This window comes from Rhinatrema bivittatum, chromosome 16 (assembly GCF_901001135.1).
Source record: "Rhinatrema bivittatum chromosome 16, aRhiBiv1.1, whole genome shotgun sequence".
Lineage (NCBI taxonomy): Eukaryota > Metazoa > Chordata > Amphibia > Gymnophiona > Rhinatrematidae > Rhinatrema > Rhinatrema bivittatum.
Window position 1 is genome coordinate 47692513 of NC_042630.1, and position 20203 is coordinate 47712715.

Sequence of the window (20203 nt, forward strand, 5' to 3'; positions counted from 1 at the left end):
GATGTATTTCACAGCAGCAATGTCACTTATGGCTGTCTGTCACTGCAGGGATATCACATGAGGCCATATATATCACATTGGTGATATCACAGTGCTGTAAAACTGGCAGTATTGATAGTACAATGGGTGAGTACAGGACTGAGAATACCAAGGGGGAGGGATTGTACTGATCCCAGAGAATGAGGTCCGACCTTCCACATGGTTCTCAACAAGATAATTTCTGGATCATGAATGAAAAATCCCTCTAGGTTTTGCTGTGTTAGCACTGCAGGACTCTTTTTTTTTTTTTTCTATTTTCATCGTTCCTTTGTATTTTCAGCTCAGTTGGAACCAGGGATAGGATCATGGTACTATGACCTTTCATTCACAACTCTGCAGGATTATTTTCCCTCTATTTTATAACATCTCCTTTCCTCCTCAGTGTTCTTAGTCAGGTCATTGCAGTGACAGTCCTGAACCTGGAGCCATTTACCAGGGCTCTTCCAGAACCCTGCTTTCATGATCCCCAAATCCAGCCACCTGGTGTCACCCTTGAGCAATGACCACAACTTTCTCCTCCAGGGGGCTGTGAATGCTGTTACAGCCACATCTACAGCTCTAGCTGAGCTGGGGAGTAAAAGACCCAACCCAAGGATCAAACCAGGGACCTTCCATTTCTGTTTTAAAGGGAGAATCATCTTACACCTAACTAGAAATTGAAATATCCTGCATTTGATAACTTTCTATGATTTATCACGTAGTCTCATAATTTACTTCCTATGACTTTCCTCACTGCATTTTTCACCTCCTTATTCCTCAGACTATAAATGATGGGGTTAAGCATGGGGGTGACTGATGTATAAAACACAGACAAGAATTTACCCTGTTCCTGGGAATATGTTGAGCTGGGTCTCAGATTCATGCAGAACAGTGACAAATAATAAATGAAGAACATAGTGAGGTGGGAGGAGCAGGTGGAGAAAGCTTTACGCTTCCCTTCTGCAGAGCGTATCCTCAGGATGGCTGAGATGATGAAGATATAAGATATAAAAGTCAGAAAGAAAGCAGGCATTTCCATCAATGCAACTACAAAAAATAATATGCTTTGTGTGTTGGCCGTGTCAGTACAGGAAAGATTTAACAGTGGCATGAGGTCACAGAAGAAATGATTGATCACATTAGAAGCACAGAATGAAAGGCGAGCGACAGAAACTGTGATCATCTCAGATGGTAGAAAGCCGATGATCCAGGAAGCAGCTGCCAGCTGGACACAGACTCTGTGATTCATAATGAGGGAATAGCGCAAGGGCTGGCAGACTGCAGCATAGCGGTCATACGCCATGGCAGTAAAGAGAAAGTCTGAAGTGCAACCAAAGCCTATGTAAAAATAGAGCTGTGTAATGCATCCAGCATAGGAAATGCTCTTATCCCCTGTGAGAAAGATTCTCAGCAGTTTTGGGGTGATGGTAGAGGTTCCACAGATGTCTATGAGTGACAGGTTACTGAGGAAGAAGTACATGGGGGTGTGCAGGCGGGAGTCAGCACAGATCACTGTGAAAATCACAAGGTTCCCCAGCAAGATAATCAGGTAAATGAGCAGGAAGACCAGGAAGAGAGGAACCTGAAGCTGGGGATTATCAGAAAGTCCCAGAATAAGGAATTCTCTCACCATCGTCATGTTTTCCACATCCATTATCCTGTGGGTATAAAAAGAAGTTAGAAACGATTGTTAAGTGCAGATTGTTAAAACCCCACTGCCTACTTATACCCATTAATAGAGCTCCCAGGTAGTGCATCAAGTTAGGGTGAGAGTACATTCCAAATCACATTAAATCTTCATTGATGAGTACTATACTGTTCATACATTTGCCTGTTCATGTAAAACGTCCCACACCTCTAGACCACCACCAAAACCTCACCTTGAGTTACTAGATGACCCTCCTATTGTGATATAAATAGATGACTAATATGTGTGCCATCTTAGAGGCTCTCTCTCACACTCCCACTCTCACTTCTCCTCTAAAACAGGATTTGCAATAACTATCACAAATTCCATTTCAGGATCATCACACAGCTTAACACCAGGGAAAAATGTGCAGTTATTTCCAGCATTAAAACATGCATTACACTAGTGCACACAATATTATACATCTTTTCATAAACTCCTCCCCTTTGACTAAAATTATAAAATTTGCATATGCATCTCACGATGAAATAAATAATACATTTCGATGAATGACCCTGTTTTTGTATTTGATAGATCATTTTCAAAATTCTGAATATATTTTTCAAATACTTATTGGTAAAATCTTTAGTCTTACTTTTTACTTTTTATTTTCTATCAGATTTGACACAGTGTTTACCAAACTTTTGACTTTCCAGAGTATTTCTAAAAGTCTGGGTAAGCCGATGAGGTATTTATTATACTGTTTATTATTTCAGATGTCCTATGTCCATTTTTTGACACATTGCTTCTGTATTTTATTATGATGTTAGGATCCCTCCTGACACAGTTCTTGTGAAACCTGGTCTAGGTGACCTTTCACCTGTATGCAAGAATTTTGCTACATGCTGACACTGTTACTAGTAATCCATAACCTATTATTTAAAACAGCCATGATTCCTGAAGACCGGAAGGTGGCCAATGTGATTCCAATTTTTAAAAATGTTCCAGAGATGATCAGGAAAACTATAGACTGATTACCCTTATATTGCTGCTGGGCAAAATGGTAGAAAACACTCTTAAAAACAAAATCACTGGACATATAGATAGACATGGTTTAATGAGAAAAAAACAAACATGGTTTAAGCAAAGGGAAGTCTTATCTTACCAATCTTTTAGATTTTTTTGAAAGTGTAATTAAATATGTAGATAAAGGTGAGCCATATTGTATTTGGATTTTCAGAAGGCATTTGAGAAAGTCCCTCATGAGAGACTCCTCAGGAAATTAGAGAGTCATTGTGAATTGGTAATTGTGAATTGGTAATTATGAATTGGTAATTGTGAATGGGTAATTGGTTAAAAATCCACAAACAGAGGAATGACTAAATGCCAGTTTTCCAAATGGGGAAAGATCATTAGTGGAGTACCACAGGGATCAGTACTGAGGTCTGTGCTGCTTAACAGGTTCATCAATGATCTGAAGAAAAGGGAACAGGTGAGGTGATCAGATTTACAGATGAGAAATTTATTCAAAGTTAGTAAAACAGCAGCAGATTACAAGGAACTGCAGAAAGATCTTGGGAGACTGGCAGATGCAATTTAATGTGGACAAATACAAAGAAATTATGTAGGGAAATATAATCCCAACCACAGATACACAATGCTGGGTTTTGGAAAGTAGAGTCACTACTCAGGAAAAGGACCTTGGAGTCATTGTGGACAATTCCTTGAAATCCTCAGCTCAGTACATAGCGATGGTCAAAAAGGCAAATAGAATGATTGGAATGATCTGAAAAGGAATGAAGAATAAAATGGAAAATATCATATTGCCTCAGTATTATGGTGCAACCACACCTTGAGTACTGTGTGCAGTTCTGGCCATTCCCATCTCAAGAAAGAGAGCAGAACTAGAAAAGGTGCAGAGGAGGGTGAAAAAATGATAAAGGTACATCTCTTCTATGATGAGAGGCTATGCAAGTTAGGGCTCTACAACTTGGAAAAGAGATGGCTGAGAGGGGACAGGAGATAAATTTATAAAATCATGAGTGGGGAGGAACAGGTAAATAAAGGACAGTTATTTACCCTTTCAAATAATACTAAAACAGGGGGACTCACCATTAAACTAACAGCCAGCAGATTCATAATAAATAGTAGAAAGTGCTTTTCCACTATCAAGCTGAGGAATCTGTTGCCAGAGGATGTGATTAAGATGTGGTGGGTTTTAAAGAGGTTTGGACAATTCCCCAGAGGAAAACTCCATACCACATTATTACCCAGAGAGACTAAAGGAAAGTATTGCCAACCCTGGAAGTGAATAACAGGATCTATTTTATGGGATCTGCCAAGTACTTGTGACCTGGAGACAGGATGCTGGGTTTGATCGACCTTTTTCTGACTCTGCATGGCGTTTCTTATGAGGCACATGGAGATAAAGTGGCTCCCTTGAAATCTCACACAGAGACTCAGTAACAGAGACAAGGATTGGAGCTGAAGCAGAGGGATATAATTTTATTTTCTCCAGGGTCACACAAAGAGTCAGTGACAGATCTGGAGATTAGAACTGAGGGAAAGGAGTGAATGAGGAGAATGAATTGTTACAGTTGATAAAACAAAAAAAAATATGACACATAGGGGTAGATTTTAAAAGGTGCGCACGGGAGTAATGTGTATGAGCTACTCAGCGCGCACACATGTAAGCCTGATTTTATAACTTGCACACGCAGGCATGCGCAAGTTATAAAATTGGGGGTTGGCACATACAAGGGGGTGCACCATTGTGCACTTCCACGCGCTGAGCCCTATCTGAGCTGCACTGCCTTCCCTCATTCCTTCCCAGGCTGCTCCAAAATTGGAGCGACCTCAGAGGGAAATTCCCTACCCCCCACCCCACCTTCCCTTCCCCTTCCTCCCCCACACTTCCCCCCTACCTTTTTTTTTCTCTCTTTATTCCAAAACTTACTTCAGCCCTGGGGCTGAAGTAAGTTTTGTGTGTCAGCCAACTGCCGGTCCGCAATCCCCGACACAGCGGCAAATGGCCACTGTGCCAGAAGCCTCTGACCCCACCCCCTTCTGCCCCTTTAGTAAAGCCCCTGGACTTACACGCATCCTGGGGCTTTATGCCTGTTGCCGGGCCTTTTGAAAATAGGCCTGGCACGTGTAACCCTTTGAAATTTTGGCCCATAATGTTTTGTTAACTATGATTATACACAAAAACTTCTCACATTAATGAACCATACCCAGGGGGTATCTTCTTAACCATCTGTGTATAGTTCATTAAAGTGAGAATATTTTGGTGGTTTTTTCAGTTGAATCACCTCACTTGCCTTTTTTCCATTTGGTTTGCCATAAGAGTGGCCATGTCTCAATTTATGTGGAAAAATGCCTTTAGTTACAGACAGGAATAGTTTTCCTCTCTATTTCAAGAACCTTCATTCTTTGAACATAAATAAAAAAATAATAATTCTAATAAATGGTCAGATCTTGATTCTCCTTATTGAAATTGAGTTTGATCTGAACCTTATGTTAGTACATTAACAGAATATTGCAAACAAGAAAAGATTCCTTTTGGGCTACAGGTTTTGAAATTTGCTAAGCTGTTCCTTCATGTTAAGACTATTTTAGAGAAATGGAATCATTATATCTTATGATTTTGATGATTAATGCAATTAAAATGTTAGCTAATTCCTTAACGGAACTATTGGAGCTAAGCCTTGTGGAATGAAGAACATCAACAGCTATAGACTTGCTTTATAATCAATATCAAGATTTACAGAAATGAATTGAGCATTTCCATAGTGAATTAAAAAAATTAAAGGTTAGAACATTTCAAAGAGATGAAAATGATTATAGCAACGGATCCATCTACCCATGTATATGCAAAAAACAAGCTCATAGAGTCATGTTGAATTACCATCCAAAGTTTCATTGGGCAGTGAAGATAGCGATAATTCTACTAATCCTTTTTTTTTTTTAGAACACAAAGGAGACAACATAAAAGGGAGAAAATAATGGTAAAATTGGAAGGATCAAGGTTCATCTCAAATTTGGATGAAATCAAGCTCCTGATTGAAGAAGAATCAGAATCAGTGATCATTAATCTGTCTGAAAAAACATGATTTGGAAGAGAAGGTTTTGTCTAGAATGTTTCCTTTGTGCCGAGAAACATTCATGATCCCTTTCATTTCAGAGTGATCTTAACTGGTTCATTCAGCCATTATCTCTCAAGATATTTTTTTCAGATTCCATATACAGGGCATCCACCAATTCTATCAGACCCTGTTCTACTTGTCCTTTGGATCCAGTTTTAACTATGTTTAAATCTTTAGCTTTGTGAGAAGTTCAAGACTCACAGATGCACTTTCAATATAACAACTTAGGTCTGAATGAGAGAAGAGCTTTAGACTCATTCTCTAGGGAAAAGTCTATTGTTATAAAGCCAGCAGACAAAGGTGGACTATTGTTATACAAGAATGTAAACATTATGTTCAACATTATTGAACCTCCCAGGAAGGCATTTTATTTCTGGAAATGACTTTATATTGGAAACTTTATCCATTTTTGACAACTGGTTCGTTAAATCCTTCTTATCACAGATTTCTTCATTTATGAGATTCTTCTCATTTTATTAATTTGTTAAATGAGACTCATGAAGGTGTAGCTGAATATTATCTAGTCTCAATGGATATTAATTCCCTATATATTAGCATACAGTGCAGAATTAAGAGTTGTCTCTAATTCAAGAAGCCTTACAATCTTGAGCAAGACCCTTACTGGTATCTACTAATTTCATTATACAATTAGCAACTATTGCCTTCAAAGGAAATATTTTTATTTTTAAAGGGTGTATATACCAACAGATATCTGGCATGGCTATGGGCAAAAGTATGGCACCATCATTAGCTAACCTGTTTAATGTTACGCTTGGGCTCCGGACAGGAGTCGTGCACACCACCCAGCAGGGTGGCTCCAGGTGGAGAGAGACAGGAAGCTCGAACAGAGTCAGGTACCAGGCTGGGTCAGGGCAGGCAGCAAGAATCAGAGTCTGGGTTCAGGCTGGGTCAGGGCAGGCGGCAAGTGGCAGTGTCTAAGTACAGGCTGGGTCAGGGCAGGCGGCAAGTGGCAGTGTCAAGTACAGGCTGGGTCAGGGCAGGCGGCAGTCAGCAGTGTCTGGGTCCAGGCTGGGTCAGGGCACAGTAAGCAGGGCAGGGCAGGTCAGAAGGCCCGTAGGCCACACACACACACACGGAAGGCCCGTAGGCCACACACCAATAGCGGGGCAAGGCAGGTCAGAAGGCCCGTAGGCCACACACATACACACGGAAGGCCCGTAGGCCACACACCAATAGCGGGGCAAGGCAGGTCAGAAGGCCCGTAGGCCACACACACACACACGGAAGGCCCGTAGGCCACACACCAATAGCGGGGCAAGGCAGGTCAGAGGGCCCGTAGGCCACACACACACACATGGAAGGCCCGTAGGCCACACACCAATAGCGGGGCAAGGCAGGTCAGAAGGCCCGTAGGCCACACACACACACACGGAAGGCCCGTAGGCCAGGTATGGAAATCAAGGAAGAAGGCCCAAAGGCCACGCAAGGCAAGGATAGGCCCGAAGGCCGCACAAGGCAAGGCAAGGATAGGATAGGCCCGAGGGCCGCGCAAGGCAAGGCAAGGATAGGCCCGAAGGCCACGCAAGGCAAGGCAAGGCAAGGATAGGCCCGAAGGCCACGCAAGGCAAGGCAAGGATAGGCCCGAAGGCCACGCAAGGCAAGGCAAGGCAAGGATAGGCCCGAAGGCCACGCAAGGCAAGGCAAGGCAAGGATGGGCCCGAAGGCCGCGCAAGGCAGGCTAGAGCAGGGAGCCCAGGTGAGCTCGATGCCGAAGCACCGAGGCAACTGTCAGGCAGGGTTAAGAGGGCACACCCAGAGCATAGAGTGGACATAGGAGATGGACTGGGCCTGTCAGGAAAGCCAGCACTAGAGGGACCCCTGGTGGTGAGGCGGTAGCACAGCAGCCACAGCCGTAACAGTACCCCCCCCCTCAAGGCCTCCCCCTCCTCCTGGATCCCATCTGTGCAGGAGGTAATCAAGAATAACGGGAGACCACTCCGGGGGTGATGCGGCAGGTTCAACTCCTTTCCGAGGCAATAAGGCAGTCCATAACCCCTCCTGGGACAAGGCGGCAGGGTTAGACCCCTCCTGGGGTAGCAGAGGCGGTGCAGATTTCCATAACCCCTCCTGGGGTGGCAAGGGGAACACAAACCCCACCTGGGGCAGAGAAATAGTCCGTAACCCTTCTTGAGGCGATAGTAGGACCGGTCCGGACCCTTCCAAGGTCGGCATTAAGACCGGTACAGGCCCCTCCAGGGGCGGCAGCTGGGCCAGTACAGCAGGCTCGGATCCTACTCGGGCAATTGTAGCAGGCTCGGACCCCTCTCGGGGCGTTGTAGCAGGCTCGGACCCCTCTCGGGGCGATGAAGCAGGCTCGGACCCCTCTCGGGGCATTGTAGCAGGCTCGGACCCCTCTCGGGGCGTTGTAGCAGGCTCGGACCCCTCTCGGGGCGATGAAGCAGGCTCGGACCCCTCTCGGGGCGTTGTAGCAGGCTCGGACCCCTCTCGGGGCGATGAAGCAGGCTCGGACCCCTCTCGGGGCATTGTAGCAGGCTCGGACCCCTCTCGGAGCGATGAAGCAGGCTCGAACCCCTCTCGGAGCGATGAAGCAGGCTCGGACCCCTCTCGGGGCGATGAAGCAGGCTCGGACCCCTCTCGGGGCATTGTAGCAGGCTCGGACCCCTCTCGGGGCGTTGTAGCAGGCTCGGACCCCTCTCGGGGCATTGTAGCAGGCTCGGACCCCTCTCGGAGCGATGAAGCAGGCTCGGACCCCTCTCGGGGCATTGTAGCAGGCTCGGACCCCTCTCGGAGCGATGAAGCAGGCTCGAACCCCTCTCGGGGCGTTGTAGCAGGCTCGGACCCCTCTCGGGGCGTCAGCAGGACCGGTATGGACCCCTCCAGGGGTGGCAGCAGGACCGGTATGGACCCCTCCCGGGGTGGCAGCAGGACCAGGTCAGCAGACTCCGATGGCTGACTCAGGAAGTCTGTCAGTAGGACTGGTTCGGACCCCTCTGAAGACGGCAGCAGGGCCGGTTCGGCAGGCTCAGATGGCAGAGTTAGAAAGTCTGTCAGCAGGGCTGGTGCGGACCCCTCCGAGGACGGCAGCAGGGCCGGTTCAGCAGACTCAGGCTCTTCTCGGGGTAGTGCAGCAGGTTCAGATGGCAGAGTAGCATGGTTAAAGGTAGTGTGCATGGAAGACACAGATTGTACTGCCGTGGGCTTGATACCTCGAGCCAAAGTCTGATGCTCCTGATTTTGTTTCTGGAGGAGCAGTTTAGAGAAGGCACAGGCAGTTCTAGGACGTCTAGGGAAGGTGCTCGTTAGTGTCCACTTGGCAGCTGTGGGAAGCTGAGCCCTGCTAGAGCTAATCAGCTCTCTCCGTTGTAGAGAAACCTGTTCCCGAGGCTCTAGCACTGGTCTCACAGAAGCCTTCTTGGCCAGGTAAGTCCTGGGTTTTTCTACCCTCAAACTGCCAGCAAAAATGTCTGTTTTAGTTGAGCCAGAAACAGAATACTGGTTAGGAGAGCTGATAGCCTTTTCTAATTGCACAGCTGGTCCTAGAGCAGAACAACAGGGGCAGGGTTTGCCTGGAGGTAACAAACACGGGAGACAGGAGCATTTCCACCACCCTGGTTTAGGAGCCAGACAGTTCAAACACTCCTGATAGACAGAGACATTTTTCTTGTTGCAGTTATTGCATGACCAGTGTTCCTGACCAACAAGTTCACAGGCAAGACAGTTCTGATAGCTTGGATAATTCAAAGTCTGACAGGAATGGCAGGTATAAAACTTTAAAGAAGGAGGCATCTTGAATTAGTGAAAAGTTGACTCACCGGCAGGACACAGACCTATCTCTTCCCCTGGAAAATGTGATGGCTTCGGCATACTGTTACGCTTGGGCTCCGGACAGGAGTCGTGCACACCACCCAGCAGGGTGGCTCCAGGTGGAGAGAGACAGGAAGCTCGAACAGAGTCAGGTACCAGGCTGGGTCAGGGCAGGCAGCAAGAATCAGAGTCTGGGTTCAGGCTGGGTCAGGGCAGGCGGCAAGTGGCAGTGTCTAAGTACAGGCTGGGTCAGGGCAGGCGGCAAGTGGCAGTGTCAAGTACAGGCTGGGTCAGGGCAGGCGGCAGTCAGCAGTGTCTGGGTCCAGGCTGGGTCAGGGCACAGTAAGCAGGGCAGGGCAGGTCAGAAGGCCCGTAGGCCACACACACACACACGGAAGGCCCGTAGGCCACACACCAATAGCGGGGCAAGGCAGGTCAGAAGGCCCGTAGGCCACACACATACACACGGAAGGCCCGTAGGCCACACACCAATAGCGGGGCAAGGCAGGTCAGAAGGCCCGTAGGCCACACACACACACACGGAAGGCCCGTAGGCCACACACCAATAGCGGGGCAAGGCAGGTCAGAGGGCCCGTAGGCCACACACACACACATGGAAGGCCCGTAGGCCACACACCAATAGCGGGGCAAGGCAGGTCAGAAGGCCCGTAGGCCACACACACACACACGGAAGGCCCGTAGGCCAGGTATGGAAATCAAGGAAGAAGGCCCAAAGGCCACGCAAGGCAAGGATAGGCCCGAAGGCCGCACAAGGCAAGGCAAGGATAGGATAGGCCCGAGGGCCGCGCAAGGCAAGGCAAGGATAGGCCCGAAGGCCACGCAAGGCAAGGCAAGGCAAGGATAGGCCCGAAGGCCACGCAAGGCAAGGCAAGGATAGGCCCGAAGGCCACGCAAGGCAAGGCAAGGCAAGGATAGGCCCGAAGGCCACGCAAGGCAAGGCAAGGCAAGGATGGGCCCGAAGGCCGCGCAAGGCAGGCTAGAGCAGGGAGCCCAGGTGAGCTCGATGCCGAAGCACCGAGGCAACTGTCAGGCAGGGTTAAGAGGGCACACCCAGAGCATAGAGTGGACATAGGAGATGGACTGGGCCTGTCAGGAAAGCCAGCACTAGAGGGACCCCTGGTGGTGAGGCGGTAGCACAGCAGCCACAGCCGTAACATTTAAGGCCTCTATTGAAACAATATGGATTGAACAAAAGGGGCTGATGCAAAACAGTACACTCAGCCGAGCAGACTGTTTAACCTGTGGTTTTGGACATGCAGTAACATGCCATAAGGGGATTAACGCATCCACAACATGCATCCAATGTGCCGCAAAACTAATAGCACAGAGCAGGCGTTAATTTCTGAGCAGCCAAAAATGTTATACAAAAAAGCAGAAAATACTATTTTCTATACATCTTCTGACTTAATATCATGGCAATAATAAGTCAGTGGAACTCAAAAAAGTTAAAAAAAAAAATAAAATTGCTGGTGGTCAAGTTAGGGAAACAGTTGCTCATTTAATGAGCATCCATTTTCCTAACTCATGGCTGTGCTCTGGTTAGGAAAATAGACACTCGTAAAATTGAACATGTGCTTTCCTAACCGACGGACAGCTGACCTCTCCTGGCATTTTTTATGATGTTTATGGCCAGGGAGACAAGAACACTTAGATTTTTATTGAAAGCATAATCTTTTATTGAACAAGATAAGTATTCTTGGGAGATGCTGATGCCATGTCTCTGACAAACAGACCACCAGCATCTCATTGTATACAGGAAGTGATCCTTCTTTTATAGATAACATTCAATATTGTACTGGGTTAGAAGATTCTAGTGTGCATGGATGCCTTAGAGAATACTTTACATTGGTTTTCATGTCAACAGCATGATAAGATCATCCCTAGCTACCTCTGAGTATTTCTCCAAGGTGGGGCCCATTTACTATCACTTTTTAGGTAGACTTTTGTTCTGTAAGAATCTTGCTGGTCAGGATAATTAACACATCTGTGGCTGTATTTATAGAAACCCTGAGAAAGATTGCCTCTGTAGTGTCCGTATAGCCTGAAGTTCCCGCCATTGGTTTCTGCTTTCTGTGACACTATGATTAGTCATCACCATATGGAGCCAGCTTGACTGCCTGTCCAGATATCCTGGGAATTCTGCAAGTTATTCTCAATGTAACTCAGAGTTCATACAGCCAAGGCAGGCTAAGCAGAGAATTCTGGGCATTTGCCTTTCTCCATGTTGGTTTTCTATTCAGGTACACTCATCAGTGCCCATTGTCAAGGAGATGCCAGGGGTGCACATTCTACCCTAATGTCTCTGTGGCAGCGCAACCTCTCCTGGGTGTGTCACACACCCAGGAGAGGTGCCTGGGTGCATGATAGGTCAGCAGGTGCCAAACGTGGACACTCAACACTGTAATTGCACCATTTTTGGTGCACTTTTATTGCATTGCATTACTTTATTTAGAATTAAGACAGACCAGCATTCTCTTTTCCATTACCACAGTGATCATCCTCATCTACTGAGAAATAATCTTCCAGTATCACAGTTTATCAGAATAAGAATGAAATAAAGTGATATCGGAAATTTTAAAGACAAATTGAAGATTCTATGTAAAAAACTTATTAAATGAGGATATCCATTTTTCAATAAAAACATGTTGTAAAAATAAACTTCAGCACAGGGAGACAAAGGGGTAATATTCAGCGCCTGGCCAGCTTGAATAATTATCCAAATAACTTTGGTGGGTTATTCAGCCATGCAGCTGCACCATTGAATATAACCAAGAATCTAAAAGTCAGCCAGATACATTTATCAGGCTAAATTTAGGACTAAATGTATGACATAACCAGAGTTAACTGGCTAAATAAGCTGAATAATGAGTTAGCCAGCTAAATTTTAGCTGCATAGGTTGGGGGAAAATTCAAAAGTTGGTATTTAGTGTTATGTTCTGTGGCTCGCAGGACACCCACCATGAACCACATCTCTCACTCTTGGTGCCAGATACCTGGCAATGCAGCCTCAGTTGCCACCAGCTTCTCTTTGGGGCAGAAAGCTGCCATTGTTAATGATCCCTCCTGCTCATTAGGATCTTGTGTGCCCCTCATTCCCCAATATAAAGGGCTCAGAACAGAAAAGGGACACAGTACTGATCAATGATGTCATGCTCTTCAGCCCTATAAAGGAACATTGCAGACTGCTTTTGCTTGCCTCAGAAATAGGTCATCTACTCCATGGTATAGTGTGTGTTCTGGCTTCATCCTGCATTCCTGTTCCTGCAACTGTCTCTATCTCTTCAGTCGATCCTTGCCTTATCGTCTTCAGTCCAGCCATGCTTTGTCTTCTTCAACCTGATCTGTTCTGTCTCATCTCCTCCGACCTTGGCACTAACCTCAGCCTGGACTCTAGTAATTCTTGCCTGCTGCCTGCCACTGACCTTAGCCTGGATTTTCATTACTCTTGCCTGCCACCTGCCATTGACCTTATCCTGGACTTCATACCCTTGTCTGTTGCCTGTCTCTGACCCCAGCCTGGCCCTGGATCTTCTCTTCTGCCTATACCCCAGAAACAGCCACCTAAGCCTGCTGGACCTTAGAACCTGAAGGCACAACCTGAGGAGGCAAAGCTCCCATCCAGTCTCTGCACCTGTCCACTCCAACAACTAGTGGTGAAAATCTATGGGGTTCCCCCTATAGTTTGAGCTAAGCTCACCCCAGCTTAATACTAACATTTATCTGGCTAAATTCTGCTGAATATGGACACCAAAGTGACTTCTCCAAGGTCACAGAAACAGTGGCATAGCCAGGGATCAGAACTGAGGCACAGGGAGATAAACTGACTTCCACTGCATCTCACAAGCAGAGGCAGAACAGGGGATTAGAACTTAGAAGTTCTTTTCATTCTTACATTCACAGCTCTAGCATCAGAACACACAATATATTTTATTGAGATATTCAATTACATATTTCCAGCTTACTCAGATTCAATTTTATTTCTCTCTTCAAACTGGTCCATTCATCCCCTGGACCTTCACATCCCTGCAGCTCCTCTCCATTGAATTTGGTAGATTCAGTCATTATAAACACATTTTACATTCCCTGTGCAAAAAATATATTTTTAGGAGAAAGGACACTAAGGTGATCTATCTTGCCTGATCTTGGCTAGAAAGGTCTGACTCTAGTGGAAGCTTCTGAATTAAACAATAAATTGTATCTGATGAGAGAACACAGTTCACAGAAGGCATTAAAGTTGCATGTTACAGGATTGCTGGGTTTCTCCTTACCTCTACAGCAGCACTGCCTCTCTCCTCCACTATGGATCAGATGAGGGCAATGCGGGTGTCTTAAATGGTTTAATAAAGGGGAAAAAATTGTGTTCTGTCCATGTGGGAAATGAAAAAATCTCACAGGCAATTAAGGGAAGATTTCCGTGCAGTGCCTGAGCTCCCTGGAAAGTTTAGAAGTAATTGATCTGTGGGGAAAATAAGGTTTGGGCTCTCATTCTGCTCTATTCCAGCTGAGTTAGGGGAATCCCCTGTTAGTTATAGAAGATTTAAGGAGGTTGCACCTGAGCCGAGCTTGCATTGATCACTGGAGAACATTTGGAGATCATAAGTCCTTTTAAACATCTGCTACATTTACTAAGTCCCCTCCCTAATTCTCTTTTTCTCACTATTATGTGGGATTTATGTAATGATGATATTATCAAACTTCCTCCTAGATTTTCATATCTTTGGGAAAGTGTCCTACCAAATACTGTATCTGGTTATTATTTGTATATTATCAATTGTATTCTCCCCATCTGCACACTGATAGCTCTCTTTATGAGTTGTAAAGTGGTAATCATAGTTTCCCAGCAATGAGGGATATAATTATAATTAGTAGTAGAGGATCCACGTTGACATGACAGGGGATGGGGACCTCAAAGAAGAACCTCAGGTCCAACAGAATAGCCACCCAGTGTCCATTCTATCTGGATGTGAATTTATTAAAGGAAATTGTTTCATGACCTCTTGTTGGTTTATGTCATCAGTGACATCACTGGTACATGAAATGGCTTCATCTGTAGCTATTACATTTCAGGTTATTGTACTGTAGGTAGGGATGTGCATTTTATTATGTTTTTCTTTTCAAATAGATTTTATTTATTTGGTTCTTGCCCATTTATTGTTTATGTTTGTTTGGTTTATTTATCAACGTGAAATAAACATTATATTAAAGAAAAATAAGAAATGCCTCCCTTCCCCACCATCCCCTCCTTACCCCCTTCGATGTGGCAAGAGTGGGCCCCATTCACTTTAGCCCCTGCTGTTCCAGACATAAAATGGCTCTGTTCAACTTTGCAATGGGCGCCATGTTGCTTTTAGAGATTTAGGATTTATGTACGTAAAACATCCTGGCAGGCTGGTGCCATTTTACAACCACATCCTGAGGATGCTTGAGTACCTGGGGAGTGTTCTTTCTCATATCTGTCTAGTAAGCCACATAGAAAAGTTAAGCAAAGACCGGAAAGTTGAGGGGTTCTACAGGGAGGCCACAAGTCATCAGAGGTACTGGCAAATATTACCTGTTATTTCCTAGCACACAAACAGAACAATACAAGAAATTTTGGATTTTTCAGAATGAGTCCATTTTTTGTTTATCCCTTTTGTAACAAACTGACAATTGTATCATTTGTCAGTATTTACCAATACAGTAAAGGGAATGCATATTTCTAATCTTAAATAATTTTGTATCCAATTTTAAGCATCCCCTGGGATTCCTTATAAAATAGATGTGTTTCTTAAACAAAAGGACATGTTCGACAGTAGATGGTATGATCTGTTCCTAAAAGCATTGCTTAGGAATGTTTCCAGAATGGATTTGATCCTACAGAGATATATAGAGACCCCTAGAGTTTTCTAGAGAGTTTGGTGGTAAAGGTATGTATGGAGGGAGCAAATTGTAAGCCTTATAAGGGAAGGGCTTGTTGTGAAGGAGTAATCTAGTGTCATATTGCCTCTGTGTCTCTCCTTGGTAAGAGTGCACCTTGAGTACTGTGTGCAATTCTGGTCACCACATCTCAAAAAAGATATAATTGCGATGGAGAAGGTACAGAGAAGGGCAACCAAAATGATAAAGGGGATGGAATGGCTCCCCTATGAGGAAAGACTAAAGAGGTTAGAACTGTTCAGTTAGGAGAAGAGACAACTGAGGGAATATGATAGTAGTCTATAAAATCACGAGAGGACTAGAATGAGTAAAATATGAATCATGTATTTATTCTTTCAGATAATAGAAGGACTAGAGGGCAATCCATGAAGTTAGTGAGTAACAGATTTAAAACAAATTAGGGAAAATTCTTTTTCACTCAAGGCACAATTAAGCTCTGGAATTTGTTGCCTGAGGATGTGGTCAGGACAGTTAGTATAGCTGCAGTTAATAAAGGTTTGAATAGGTTCCTATAGAAGAAGCCCATAAACTGCTATTAATCAAGTTGACAAGGAATAACCACTGCTATTATTGTCATTAGAGGCATGACTTCTGCACTGTCCTTCAAGCCATATTATTCTCCAAATTAGACTATTGCAACTCCCTACTGCTATGTCCCCTTCATCCACCATCAAACCTCTCCAAATGCTACAAAATGCTGCTGCCAGAGTCCTCACTAAGAATCGCAGAAAAGACCACATCACTCCCATCCTCAGAGACCTCCACTGGCTCCCAATCTCCTTCAGAATTCTCTACAAGAATCTCATTATCATACACAAAACACTTCATAACCCTGACATACACTGGCTCAATGACTCACTGCACTTCCACACCTCTAATAGACCCACCCGATCTGCATGCAATGGCACACTTCACATACCCTCTACTAAAACCACCCACTTTTCTTCCACAAAAGAAAGAGTGCCTTCCATAGCAGGACCCTCAAACTGGAATGCTGTGCCATCAGATCTACAGCTCGAACCCAGCCACCACAAATTAAAAAAACAAACAAACTAAAAACCTGGCTCTTCAAAGAAGCCTTTGCATAATCCACCCCGTTCTACTAAAATGCAGCCTCCCCTGCTAACTCCACACTATACACTTTAACTCAATGTATGCTCTTTGCCACCCCTATAACCCCGGGGTTCCCCATAACCCTGGTTCCTCTCTTCCTCTCAGTTCCAACTCCAGGCATACAATGTTTTTATAGTTTTTTGCTCCCTTTTCCCCTCCCCCTCCATGTTACATAGTTTATATTCTAGTATATTGTCATTCCATATAATATATTTTATATTTTCAAATTCCACCGTGCTATATAGTTTTTATACTGGAGTATATTATGTTATTTTTATTTCATTATGTTTCAAGATGTTCTTTGTTTCCCGTTTTTATGTACTGGACAGTTAGGATTTTGATTTTCTCTTTCCTGACATGTTACATGTAAACCAATGTGATGCTCCACGAACTTCGATATATATATTAATTAAATAAATAAATAAATAAATAAATAAATAAATAAATGTATTTAATGTTTGGGTACTTGCCAGATACTTGTGGCCTGGATTGGCCACTGTTTGAAACAGGATGCTGGGCTTGATGGACCCTCGGTTTGACACAGTATGGCAACTTCTTATGTTCTTATGGTTAGAGCAGTGGGGTAAGAACTAGGAACTCAACATTTTTTTTTTATTATTATTATTTTCATCAAATAGAAGTAAGACAACACTTACTTCCAGGAAAAAATGACAATGCCATATCAAATATAAAGAACAAGAAAATAATTCCAGGGAATATCCTTGACATATATGCACATTTTCCAATTTAGGAAATAAAAGGGTGGACAGAATAAATGGGAAATAAAGGTGCTTTCATACAAGAAATAGGCTTTAACATGGTAGAGGCTTCACAACCTTTATCATCTTCAAACATTCAAATCTAGGTATTATCTAAAGACAAAGTGGTTATGTTCCTAGAATTAATAAACATTTTCAATTGTTCAGGAAAAAAGAAAATGAAAGATACATTCTGCGAACGCTGTTCTGAAGGGAGAGCAGTGTCGGTAGGGTAGACGCAAATGTTCCCTTTCTTTTTGATGGCATCTTGAAAGAAAACAGCTTAATAAGGCAGCACTTTTAGCAAGGGTATCTTAAGCAAAAAGTAAACCCCAAAGATACTATTTGAGGTCTTAGAAGAAGAAAATCCCATCTCCTCTCCTGAGTTGTACGTGCAAAGTCCGGGTAAATACGGACTTCTTGGTTATTAAAGCGAGCTGATATGTTCTTAAAATATCTCCTCATAACATCACTAAGTTATTTCTCTGAGATAAGTGTAAATAGGAGAGTTGCACGATCATAGATCTCTGGGGAGGAATTTTCCAAAAATTGGGTCAACTTTTCCAATGCCTCTGGATAATTTTGGGGAGGTCCTTTACTATTTACATATAGAAGGAATTTTCCCTTCTTTGAACTTAAGTATCTCAGAAAAATATTTTTTTTAAGATGTAATAGGGTTCGTCCCCTATCACTTTGGGGAAATGAAAGAAACGTAAATTGAGATGCCTTATGTGGTTTTCCAAATATGTTCTATGTGAGACATTAGTGTCATCTTTAATCAGATTAATATTACAATTCTGAAGCTTAGAGGTAGAAAATTCAACTATTTCCTTCCGGCCCCGGAACACAAGGGACCAACCTGCGGGGAACAAGGGCTGGTATAGGTGAAGGTCCTGTCAGGTCTCCTGGTCAAGTTATGCCTCCTGGCTATGAGTGCCACTGTAGGCCTCCCTTCAGTGGATCTTACAACTCTTGAGCCAGCTCAAGGGTCGACGTCTCCAACAAGGGGCTAATGTCTCTAATGTTTGGGTGTGTGCTCACTTCAGCACCAGTGATCATCCAACAGTATAATATGATATTGCAAATAGGATCTGGAGAAGTCACACAAAGACTCGAGTTTTGAACTTAAAAAAAAAAAGATTTTGTAGAAATGGGGAAATATCTGGAGGCAGAACTTGAAGACTGGAAGAAAATGGGAGAGGTCGAACATGAGTGGGCCAAACTAAAAGGAGCAATTACAAAAGCAACAAATCTGTATGTTAGAAACGTAAACAAAAGTAAGTAAAATAAGAAACCAATCTGGTTCACAAAGGAGGTGGCTGATGTAATAAAAGCAAAATAAGCTATTTGTAAGAAATATAAAGTATCCCAAAACGTGAAACACAGTGAGGATTATCTTGTGAAAATGAGGGAGATGAAAAATGTAATCAATAAAGCTAATAGGCAGAGGAAATGATTGCCAAGGAAACAAAGTGAGGTGACAAAACATTTTTCAGATACATCAGAGAAAGGAGAAAGGTCCATAGTGGTATAGTAAAATGAAAGGTGATAAGGATCAATGGGTGGAGAGAGACAAAGAAATAGAAAAAATATTAAACAAATACTTCAGTTTAGAGTTCACTAAGGAAGACCTTGGAGAAGGACTGTCACTTGTTAACAAGACTGTTGAAGGGGTAGAGTAGATGAAACTCCATTTTCAGAAGATAATGTATGGGAAGAGCTAAGAAAATTGAAAGTGGACAAAGCCATGGGGCCTGATGAGATTCACCCCAGAATACTGAGGGAACTCAGAGATGTGCTGGTGGTCCACTGTGTGACTTATTCAATAGATTCCTGGAAAAGAGTGTAGTGCCTAGTGACTATAGTAGAGCGGTGGTGGTCCCACCACAAAAGTGGGAGCAGAAAAGAGGCTAGAATCTACAGGCCAGTTAACATCACCTTGGTAGTGGGAAAATTAATGGAGACTTTGCTGAAAGAAAGGATAGTGAGCTGTCTTTAATCCGGTAGGTTGCTCAATCAGAAGCAGCATGGATTCACCAGGGGAAGGTCCTGTCAGATGAATCTAATTGGTTGGATGACTAAAGATCTGGATCAGGGAAGATTGCTCAATTTAATTTACTTGGATTTTAGTAAAGCTTTGATACAGTCCTACATAGAAGACTCATCAACAAAATGAGAAACTTGGGAGTCAGCTCCAAGGTGATGGCATGGATTGCAAACTGATTGATGGATAGAAGACAACAGGTGTTGGTAAATGAAACCTACTCTGAAGATAGAATGGTGTTAAGTCGAGTGCCATAGGGATCGGTGTTGGGACCTGTTCTGTTCAACATCTTCATGAGCCACATTGCAGAAGGAATTGAAGGTAAAGTTTGTCTATTTGCAGATGATACTAAGATCTGCAACAGAGCTGACATGCTGGAAGGAGTAGAGAGAATAAGACAGGATTTAAGGAAGCTGGAAGAGTGGTCAAAGATATGACATCTGGGATTCAATGCCAAGAAGTGCAGTCATGCATCTGGGATGTGGTAATCTGAAAGAACTGTATGCATTTGGGGGTGAAGGGCTAATGTGCACGGAGCAAGAGAGAGACCTTGGGGTGATAGTGTCTAATAACCTGAAGTTGACGAAGCAATGTGACAAGGCGATAGCCAAAGCCTGAAGAATGCTAGACTGCATAGAGACAGGAATAGCTAGTAAGAAAAGGGAAGTGATAATCCCTTGTACAGGTCCTTGGTGAAGCCTACCTGGACTACTGTGTTCAGTTCTGGAGACCATGCCTCAAAGCAGACAGAGACAGGATGGAGGCGGTCCAGAGA

General features: G+C 44.0%; 1 protein-coding gene across 1 annotated transcript; it reads right to left on the bottom strand.

Annotated features, from left to right (window-relative positions):
- Positions 1-742: 742 nt before the first annotated feature.
- LOC115077631 (olfactory receptor 5B12-like) lies at positions 743-1672 on the bottom strand. The gene has a single exon (XM_029579926.1). The coding sequence runs from the start codon at positions 1670-1672 to the stop codon at positions 743-745; it is 930 nt and encodes a 309-aa protein (XP_029435786.1).
- Positions 1673-20203: the final 18531 nt, after the last annotated feature.

Bases quoted from the DNA above. Each gene is read 5' to 3' on its own strand.
- LOC115077631 (XM_029579926.1), bottom strand. From the start codon at position 1,672: ATGGATGTGGAAAACATGACGATGGTGAGAGAATTCCTTATTCTGGGA.